Source organism: Temnothorax longispinosus, chromosome 9 (assembly GCF_030848805.1).
Source record: "Temnothorax longispinosus isolate EJ_2023e chromosome 9, Tlon_JGU_v1, whole genome shotgun sequence".
Taxonomy (NCBI): domain Eukaryota; kingdom Metazoa; phylum Arthropoda; class Insecta; order Hymenoptera; family Formicidae; genus Temnothorax; species Temnothorax longispinosus.
This window is the reverse complement of record NC_092366.1, coordinates 15,860,551-15,871,612: the sequence shown is the minus strand read 5'-3', so window position 1 is coordinate 15,871,612 and position 11,062 is coordinate 15,860,551. Positions and strand designations below refer to the sequence as shown.

At 38.3% G+C, this 11,062-nt stretch overlaps 1 protein-coding gene across 1 annotated transcript; it reads left to right on the top strand.

The window, feature by feature from the left end:
- The first annotated feature begins 1,300 nt into the window (after nucleotides 1–1,300).
- Enoph (uncharacterized) lies at nucleotides 1,301–6,554 on the top strand. The gene is made up of 6 exons (XM_071787374.1): nucleotides 1,301–1,686; nucleotides 2,423–2,524; nucleotides 3,566–3,756; nucleotides 4,398–4,530; nucleotides 4,624–4,747; nucleotides 4,916–6,554. Exons 1-6 carry the CDS (start codon nucleotides 1,585–1,587, stop codon nucleotides 6,388–6,390), a joined length of 2,127 nt encoding a protein of 708 aa, XP_071643475.1. The 5' UTR covers nucleotides 1,301–1,584; the 3' UTR covers nucleotides 6,391–6,554.
- The last annotated feature ends 4,508 nt before the right edge of the window (nucleotides 6,555–11,062 follow it).

Below are 11,062 nucleotides of genomic sequence, written 5' to 3'. Positions count from 1 at the left end.
TTTATTCTCAGAAAGAATTTCTTCTTTATTATCATGCTATAATTCAACATCACATCCGTACTACATTGATACATCGCCGGGATGACAAAGCAGCGTGGTCAATCTCATTCAAATTTAAATGGCTACTACCGTGCGCGCGTCACGCAGAAGTTTAAATGGACGCAGCGCTAGTGCAAAAATCAGGTGGTCGCTCGTGTCCGTCGCCACCCCGTGGACGACCGCACGAGACAGACCGGCTCTCGATCGCCGGTCGCAACGGCGAAATATCTATTTCAGAATCGCGAGGTCACCGATACTGCACGAGAGAATTTGGAAAAAAAAACCGCTCGGGACTCGAGTCACGTGTCGGATGTCGAAAATCAACGTGAAAAAACAATACGCGTCGGGGACTACTTTCTCGCGGAGTGATATCGCGGCGAGAGGTTCGTCAGCGAGTCGATATTCGAACGAATTTGCGAAGCCGAACCGATCGTTTTCGCGGCCGGGGATGGCGACGGAGACGTGAATTTTCACGCCGCAACCCGTCGCGGAAGCTCGCCGAGGTGGGCGATTTTCCGCGAGGTTCGTCGTCGTCGAAAATCTCGCGACCGCGGCCAGGAGTGTCGCGTGCGCGGGGTGCGGGGCGCACACGAGCGCGCACTCCGATTCGCGACGGTCAGGGCCGTTGATTGGACGAGAACCCGAAGGTGGAACGAGCAGATTCGCGGCGCGCACTCATACAGCTGCACGCGATCGCGAGTATCTTAACGCGCCGATACGAGCCGCGGTTTTGTATTCGGGCGCAGAGTCGTCGCGACTCGCAGCGGAACCTGGCGCATCCTGCTTGAAAATTGCACCCTCGGGTGCCCCTCGTGTCAATCTGCAATCGCATTGATATGAATCTTTATTGAAAATAATATAAATGCCAGCCGTGCTGCGATGTAGAAATTACTTACTCCATTTCTACCAATGTAGATTAACTTTAATCTCTGTTTAACTTACTTATCATCTTTTTCCTAATTCTTAAAACTAGAAAAAATCCTAATCGAGATTAAAAACCGAGTCTGCATTGGTGGAAATAGAAACTAGTAAAAAAATGTTAGTCGACGTTTAATTTATCACGAGCACCGAGACGCCGTCCCCCGTCCCCTTCACTGATAACCATAGATTAGATAAGTCAAGCGATAAGAAAATAATCAAAGGTTCCCCCAAGGGCCATTGCGTTTCTTTAAAGGTTTTTTTTTAGCCATCTTAGAAATTTTCTTCTTTACGAGACGTTAGATCAGAGCGAGTCGAGTAAAAATCCGGGCACCCGAGGCGCTTCGGTACGGACGTGGTTACCGGGTACGGCACGGCAGGGCGCGGGCCGCGAGCAGAGGGGGACGTCTGCGAGAGACTAGAGAGTTCGAGTTCGCATATACCGGCGGCGTACGGCGTACATTGGCGCACGGCCAACAACGAATTCGTTCGCCGGCTCCCAACAAGAACGCGTCGTTCGCCGACATAGTACACAGCGCGAGCGCCAACCTAACCGAAGGGGGAGCACACGTATAGATACAAGCCGTTATTAATCCTACGGTCGTGGGCGAGAGTCGGTTTGTGGAAATGGCCGGGGAAAAGCGCAGCCAGGATCAGGACGAGATCTCGTTCGCGAGGACGGTGCTCGTCGACATCGAGGGCACCACCACGAGCATCAGCTTCGTCAAGGTAAACGGGCCCTACGGAAGGAGACGACGAGAAACGGTGCGGAACGCGAAATCCAGGCCGTGCCGCTCCGTTCCGTTCCGCGGGGAGCGGCCCCTCGCCGCCGCGCCGCGCCGATCTCTTCCCGTGAGAGATCCATCCCGTGGCGTTTCGCCTTTGATCGAGCTCTCGCGGCTTCCCTCCCTCCCTCCCCGATTCGTCTCCCTCGGGAAGTCGTCCGGGATCTTAGCGCGAGGAGTTAGCATCTCCTCGCTCTCGTCCCGCGTATATACGTGGTCGAATTCCACGCCGGGTTATTGTCCTCGCGTCGGGGCGGTGTGCCGGCTCGAATCGCGAGTTTTCGGCCGACCGTGGGCCGCCGCCACCTCCACCGGCCGCCACCGCCGCCGCCGCCGCCGTGTTTGTGAGACGGAAAAAAGAGACGAGATTTCGAGCTAAGACGATCCGCTCGGATTTTCGACCGAAAGGCCGAATCGGCAGGCCCCCCTTCCCCCCCGCACGCTAATGACGGACGGCCGAAGGGTTGCGAGAACACGGCTTAAAAACAAATGCTATGATCTTTTTATAGACATCGGTCGCGCTGGCGATGTTATATATTGACGCGACGCGCCGAGACGCCGCAGAACGCGCCGCCGGGAAAACAACGGGACACGCGCCTGATTTTTCCCGGCGAGCGTGTTCTCCGGCGGCCGGCGACGACGCTTGGATTTCTTACGAACGCGGCCGGTTTCTCTTGCAGGAGACTCTCTTTCCCTACGTGCGACAGAGCCTGAAAGATTACATCGAGACGAAGTGGGAGGATGAGGAGTTCAAGCAGGACTACGAGAAGTTAAAGGAACAGGTAAATATATGGGATCTTGACCAGTCGAAGGAGCAGGTAAATGCAGGATTTTGACAGGATTCGGGTGAAAAAAATGGTCAGAAGTGGCGTTGGCCTTTGTTTGAAATTGTGAGAAATGCGCACTCTAGGAATTTGTGTCACATTGTGTCGAAAGCGTTGGGTATGTTTTCTTTTCTCTCTTTTGAATGTAACTCAATTTTAATAAAAAAGTTAAGTACTTAATGTGGAACAATTGTTATTTTTGATATGAAAAAAAAAAAGAAGAAAACTAACTGATGGACTTATCGTGAAGTTTTACAGCAAAATCTTTTGTCTTAAAATATTCAAAATAGATATTAGACAATTACATTGATTTAGAAATTATACTAATAACATAAATGAAAATGAGAATTTCCAGGCAGCCTGTCATGTTGCAGATAATAAATTTTATTCCCTCTTTCCCCTTATCCTTCCATAATAGTATTAGTAACTATCTTTGGCTTATATCCATTTCTATCAACGCAGATTAACTTTAATCTCGGTTTAATTTACCTTTCACCTTTTTCTAATTTTAAGAGTTAGATAAAGATAGAAAGTAAGTTAAACCGAGATTAAAGTTAATCTACATTGGTAGAAATGGACATTAGGGCCACTTCGACCAAGCTTCGATTAACTTAATCGTTGATTAGTCCATTGGAAATAACCAATCGCATTTGTCAATTATAAATGCGATTGGTCATTTCCAATAGAGTAATCAACGATTAAGTTAATCGGAGCTTGGTCGAAATAGCCCTTAGTATTTTCTTGATTTATAATACCTTTTGTTTCTAATATTAAATTCTATATTCTTCTATCTTCTATTTTTGATCTTTCATATGTTTAGCAACATCAATTTTTTTTACATTATGCATAAGTAATTATATTTATTTCGAGCAATTCTATAGACTACGAACATTTTGAGATAAATTTTGTAACATCTTATTTTTTCAAATGTTAATTCAAATATTAATTTTCTAACAATTCTATATCATATACCAGTGGTTTATTAATGCGCTTTTTTAGGCGAAAAAAGACGAGGAAGATAAATTAGATGGCTTTGTAGCGATTACTGGCGATAAGCCCGAAGAAGAAAAAGATTCGCTTTTGAAAAATATTTTGTGGCAAATGGATAACGATCGTAAGACAGGTGCATTAAAGCAACTGCAAGGACATATGTGGCGGGAAGCGTATAAAACAGGCAAAGTTAAGGGACAGTAAGTATTCTATCTTGTTTTTGCTTTGATTCGTTTTTATCTGCATCAGATAATTCGATTGATTCTATATGCATCATATTGTCTTTACAAAATCCCTACATAAATCTTTCACATAAAAGATTAGCAGTCTATACACAAGTGTATACAGTCTATAAATTATATAATTAGATAAAATGTAAAGACATTATCTATAATATGCACATATAAAAAAAAAACATAATATATATAACTAGTGAGGTGAATAGTAGTACTTGGGCTCACTTCAGTCATGTCTCATTTATATTCATACTTTACATAAGATCTGTTATTTATTATGTGCGTAAACATAAATTCTGTGATGCTCGTATTCTTAATCTTAGACTTTGTTCTGACTTTTGAATGTTTTGCAGTCTGGATGTTGGATGCATTAAAAATTACTTTTTTCCTAGACAGCTAGTTTTATTATGCAAAACATAGTTTTATAAATAAATTTATCCATTCTCAATTTTAATTCTTTAGAACAGTAATTTTGCAAATTACATTTGATTATGAAAATTCTAATTTAATAAGAAATAATAAAGATGATAAAATTTGCTCATGAAAATTAAAAGAATTTAAGTTAAGTTTTAACGACAAGCTTCAATAGAGTAAATCTTGTTTAGTGTTTATGAAGATGTTCCTAAAGCGTTTGAATCGTGGACAAAAAATGGCAAAAAAATATACGTCTACTCAAGTGGCAGTGTTGAGGCACAGAAGCTCCTTTTCGGACATTCTGTACATGGCGATTTGCTTAAGGTATTTGGCAATAATATTACATTATGTTATGAAAATGTCCTATCAAATATCTTTGCAAAATATTTGTATAAACTATGATATTCTTCTTTTTAGTATTTCAGTGGTTACTTTGACACAGAAGTAGGTGCAAAGCAAGAAAGTGACAGCTATAAAAATATACTAAGTAAAATCGGCGAGAAACCATCTGATGTTATTTTTCTCACTGATATTGTAAAAGGTTTGTATATTCCTTTTCTTTTTGAATGAGAGAATGGGAGAGAGCAATACTGATTTAAGTCCAACAGTTAGAGAAAGGGAGAGAGAGAGAGAAAGAGATTCTCTGTTATATTCGGATAATAATTACAAATATCTTTACTCATTTTTTTCTTCTTTTAATCAATAACAGAAGCCGCAGCTGCGAAGGAAGCAGGTTTATCAACAGTGATCGTAGTACGTGAGGGTAATTCTGCACTAACTGATGAAGAGAAAGTTAAATACACAACCATTAAGTCTTTCTCGGACTTGACATTTCAAACGTCTACAAAGCGGCAAAAGTTAGAAACAGCTGATGACAAAGTTGATGAAGGTACGGTTGACGAGCCAATGGACACTTCTGAAGATGTAGAGATGTCAGATGTCAACGATAAAAAAGTTGAAAAAAACGATGCAAAAGAAGTAATTGAATCGATAGGAAAAGAAGGTGTAAAGGATCAACCATCAGAAGATACTTCAAATTCTTTAGGACAAGTGGAAGAAGCAAAAGATGTTTCAAATACTGAGCAGGAGATGACAGAATCTGATGCCAAACTTAAGGATAAAAATGAGGATACAGGTTCCTCTGAAAGTGCCAAATGCACCGTGAAAGATGACACAACACTAGCCACAAAAGACAATGATAAAGACACTGTAGCAGAGAAGACTGAAGAAAAATTAGATACAATCGCAACTGAAACTACTGCTGCTGCCGATGATTCTATGGATGTATCTGTACCAGAGTCTGTATCAAAGTCTGAGACCATTCTCGCGTCTTCTGAGAAAAAGGTCGAAGATTCTGTAGATATCGCAAAGGATGTACAAGCTGAAGGTGTTGATAAAATTCAAACGGTTGAAAGTGACGAGAAAGCAGATGGCAATAAGTCACAATCACAAACTTGTGACAAAAATATAGCGAACAAATCTGAAGAATGCTTGACAGTGAAAAAAGATGAAGTAAAAGAAGAATCAAAGATTACACCTGAAAGTGAGAATATTTTATCAAAGAACGAACAAGAAGTAACAAAAGTGGAAACGACTGATGTCACAGAAAATGGAGAGGCCATGGAAACAGCAGCGGAAAAAACTACGGTATCTATAACGGTAACAGAAGCGGAAGCAACAGTTACGGACGTAAGGAAAGAAACAACGCCATCAACTGAAGTATCTGCAGGAAAGAGTTTGGAAGTAACTGCAGAATCCGAAAAAGTCGATGAGAAAGTGGCCCAAGAAATGGAAACAAAGACGACTGATGCTGATAAACGCGAGAACGAAACTACGCAGCAGGAGACAATAAAAGAAGAGGAGACAGTGAAAGAAGAGAATGTAGTGGATACCAAGGACAAAAATACAGTGGATTCAGAAAAGCAAAAACTCAACGGAACCACACAGAACGGAAATACGGATGTGCCAGTGTTGGATGACAAGTTACATAGCAACGGACTGAATGAAGGGCCATCGAAGGAGGCGACGAATGAAGACGCGGCAGCGCAAAACGGTGAGCCTGAGAGTTTGTCAGAAAGTAGTGCGGAATCCATAAAAGTTAAAAAAGTCGTCGATTCCGCCGTAGCCGACGGTGCCGGAGAACCCGACGTTGTTCCTCCTGTAGTTGTAGCGGCGACGTCTTAACTTTGTTCTTATACAGTTTAAGGAGCCCTTCATGCATAACCCCAATCCATGAGTACTTATTCGCAGGTATAAACTGATATTAATTGATCCCACATATACTTTATGTAAATCGTACTATGTCAAAAAAAAAAAAAAAAAACGTAATGCGCTACTTTAAGATGCAGTTCGTAAAACTATCGTTTGTTTCGGCGGCTCTATAACGAGAGAAAGAAAATAGAAAATTAGTATCGTACGGTAAAACGCTCACATTTTTTTTTAATTCTTTAGATATTACTACGGCTATACTCTTTTACTTTCCTTGATGATGACCAACTTCTATTTGTATCGTTAACGTTTTATGTTAACCCGTATATACGCTGCTTTTCTAGCTGCTTTCGCGAAAGTCAGTGAGATTCTATCATTAATTCCTTCACGTTTGATTATTTGATTTTCGATTACAATTTTTACAAGGTAGAACAATGAATTGTTATAATTAAAGTTACAAAATTTGTTTAGTTGTAATTTCGCACGTGATCGATCTAAAAAGTAATCAAACCAAACGAAGTGTCATTTGCTGTAATCAATTATTACTATTCTTACTATTCTTGAGGGGCTTTTTTCTAATATTACTCTATACATGTAATGACATTTTTTTTACACCGCCTAAACAGAACGACTATACATGAAAACTGATAGGATAGGTAATTTCAATAGAGTTGCAGTATGTTAAAATATCGATTATATCTGTGCCAAATGTGAATTTCACGATTTAAAATCAATTTTATCCTTTCAGTGTACTTTCTCTTGATAATTTTATAAATGACATTAAGAGATCTGGTCGATGTTTTATTTTACTGCTGCAACCGTGAAACTGACTAAGGATAATTATTTTAAGACTGTATTGGTACCGCCTTTAACAGTCGTTGTCTTGTAGATTATGTCATAGATCTTCGTTGCGCACAGCATATTTAACTTTGTGAACTGATAAACAATGCATTTCAAGTCTAAATAATTGTAGATACATCGCACAATAAACTTCACTCAATTACGTTAGTTTTGCTTGCGTTTTTGTTATATAAGGTTATAAAAAATTTTTTAATATTAGAATTTTTTGCATCGATACGCTTTCTGCCATCGTTTTGTCTGCCTAATATGGTTCGCGTAATGTAATTTTCTTTTTTTATGAATGTTGCAATTACGGAACCGTTAACTAGCTAATGTCGCGAAATATTTATCAAAGAGCCTAAAAGAATGTACTTTAGCTTTTATATTCTGTAGTTTCGCAATTTAGTTCGCAGCTGCTTAGTTTTAGAGGTGAATGACTATGTGGTTATTCGAATAAACTGACCCGATAATTATGATTTAAAAAGGTCACGTAGGCCAATTGGATCTACTCTCTTCTATGTTTAATCGTGTAATTTGGAAACACTCGCGGAAGAGCATATCGATTCGTAGATTTACTCTGTCATTCCTATAAATTAATATTGCGTTATAAAGTCTACACATGTGAAATGCATTTATATTATCGTTTTACAGTTAATCTAATAGCAAAGTTAATCACCCGCATTATTCCGCATTAATGTACTCTAAAGGCTACTATACATGAAAATATCCAAGTGCAAGTATCTGAATATAAAATGCAAAGTACATGCACTTTATATTCTATAGATCGATAGACGATTTCGCGTTGTTTGCTTTACAAAGTACATGCACTTTATATTTATGCTTTTATATTTATAACTTTCTGTACAGTAGCTTTTGGTGTACACTTTCATGTGCTTTCATGTGAAATTGCATAGATAAATAAAGGATGGCAAAGCTACTTTGTATCAGCTAGCTATTCAGATTACGTGCAAAGCGATAATGTAGATATATTATGTGTAGATTATCGCTCATTTTTGCTCAACATGATTTTAAAATGTGTATGGAAACAATACTAGAAAATAATGATAAGTGGTTAAAAAGTAGGATCGCACTTTCGGCAGAGAATCGATTATTATTACTTTTACTGCTATTCATTATGTCCATTCCTGTTAAATTGACTGTGATTTAAGAATATTGATAGACATAGGTTGCTCGAAACGATTCGTTGTTATCAATACGCGAAAGCGATCGTCTTTGTTGAGTGATATTCCGTTGCGATTATGATTTTTTTTAATTCAGATTTAGTCCGCGTCTAGTCGAAGTCAGTCAGAAGTCAGAAGAGTGACGGAGACTTCTATAGATCGATAGACGATTTCGCGTTGTTTGCTTTACATTACGTTCGCCGACTATGCTAGGGAGACGCGATAAGACGAAAGGAACGCTACTTGTCTCGTACGTCTACGCTAGTGCGCGTATAACAGAAGCGAACACAGAACCAATACACGTGAGCAAGCACGGTTTGATATTTTACGGTATACACTCTTGACAGACCTCGCATATTTTATTTATAAGTCGTCTTCTCGAAGAAGTATGGACGGTTCGATACTTGCGACAGATTGTATTATTCTCGTCATTATATCACACATCTCGAAGTAGTCAAGACAAATGCGAGCTATGCTTTTTACCATGTTCACCGAAGCACCAATAGTCTAAGATCAGTGATCGAATCGTTTTTCATATGTAAATGTACGATGGCATGGATGAATGATTCGATCTCATTTATCCATTCCACCGAATGTATACGCGTTTTAATAGCGATTTTAAAATTGATGTATGTAATAACGAGAATGGCAGGTGTTACGTTCTATAATCGCACAAGTTGACTGTTCCCATCTATCGACTGATCATTGATATTATCGCACACTATGAGAGCCAGAAAACTGCCAACTGATTTACGACAGAAATTAACTCGAGGGTGAGGTGAAGATGGGCTTGAAGCCATTCTCGGCTGACTTTCACGACATCGCCTGAATCATCACTTCCATATCATTCATACTACTGTTTTGCGTCGATAGTCGAGAAGGCCGAAACGCTCATCTTGATCGCACGTTCGAGTACGAGTCACGCTCAATTACGTCGTTTACGCCGTGTAATCTTTTAACATTTTCAATGCCATGGTGATAGTGCCGAGAAATTTTATTTAACATACATATTGAGACATAATGATTGTAGATATTTGCGTATGTTGCTGATTGAAAAAAATGACACATTTGTCTTATGATCTTAGAATATACATAATTAGAAATTTCTACGAAAGTTTACCGAAAGTCCGTACGGCATTGAGCGTGTTAATCTTAATGACGCTATTGCGGGCCTGATTTATATTTCTTAAAACTCAATAAAACGATAGAAAATAAGTAACAGAAATTCAGATAATCTTTTGAAATCAAATTTTGCATAACTTATATATTTTTAACATCAATTAACTAAATCTCGAATTATAATTTTATTAAAGTAAAGTTTACTTGAAAATAATATCAATTGTATACACGTTAATATGCAATTTTCAATATTAACTTTGAGAAGATCTCTAACATCTCGATTTTATTTTTGGAAAAGAGAAAGATGACTTTTATAAAAAATATTATCATGTCATAAAGAATAAAATTTTTAGAATTGTATATTCTTTTTATATATCTTTCATTACAATCGTGAATATCACAATTAGAATATTTATTATTATATTTCCTCCAATTGCGGAGTTTTTTTTAAACAGCTAATTTTGTAAGACGAAGGCCCACAAATGCATTCAACAGTTTTAACTCGTGTAAAAGCCTATGAATGAGCAAAACCTGATCTAACACTGCCTCGTTGTTATACGAAAATGGCTCGATTAAAACCCATATCAATCTCGCAGTACTATTAAGAATTCGGATTATGTTCCGTTTTAGGAAAACACAACGTGCAACGCGGTTTCATAGCTTCGTGATTTAGCAATAGATTTACAGTTGCGATTCTGACGAAAAAAATAGAAACGAGGATCCTGTAACATCGCGCCTTTATGATCGTAACTCACAGGAAACTGCCGTTTTTCCAAAGCGTTAAAATTATACGAGACGATCGAATAAACAAAAACCAACGTAGGACTATTAACAGGAGTAACCTCACCATATTCATTAGCGCTATTATTGTTTGTAATTCATTGGCTATATTACCTGTAATACATCAATATAATTGTAGGAGAGACGTAAGGACTTCATCGATACTTTCTAACTTTTAAGGCTAGATCCCCGCGGGGGGAAGAGTGGAAGTCAAATATCAACAAAATTTTCAAGTTAAAAGTTACAAATTTTTTTTCATAAAATTTGTTTCTTTTAGATGTATTTATTATTAATTTATTATTAAATTTCTAAATATTATGATGTGCACGTATGGAAACTTTTTAATATAATGTGTATATATATTAATATATATATATACATATATTAATTATTTTAAATATATTATTTTAAATATATATATATATTTAAAACAAAAATAATTTGTGCCATCTGTGCAGTTTGAATAACATAGTATCAAAATACTTTTTTTTATAACTCTCAGAACATCGTCCTTTTATTTATGAATTTCAACCGGTATTCGATTTCCACTCCTCAATTGTTCCTACGAGCCCGTCGCATTTCTCTTTTTTTTTCTTTTTCTTCTCATTACTTTCAACGAATCACTTTACGTTCTTCCCCCGAGGGAAAATTATAGTTATGATTATTATTCTTCGTGGTGTTCTCGCAGATATTCATGTGTGTATGTTAGATTATGAAAACACGAGTGG

Bases quoted from the DNA above. Each gene is read 5' to 3' on its own strand.
- Enoph (XM_071787374.1), top strand. From the start codon at position 1,585: ATGGCCGGGGAAAAGCGCAGCCAGGATCAGGACGAGATCTCGTTCGCG. The intron at 2,525-3,565 runs GTAAATATATGG...GCGCTTTTTTAG, and splicing joins ACGAGAAGTTAAAGGAACAG to GCGAAAAAAGACGAGGAAGA. The intron at 4,531-4,623 runs GTATTTGGCAAT...TCTTCTTTTTAG, and splicing joins TACATGGCGATTTGCTTAAG to TATTTCAGTGGTTACTTTGA.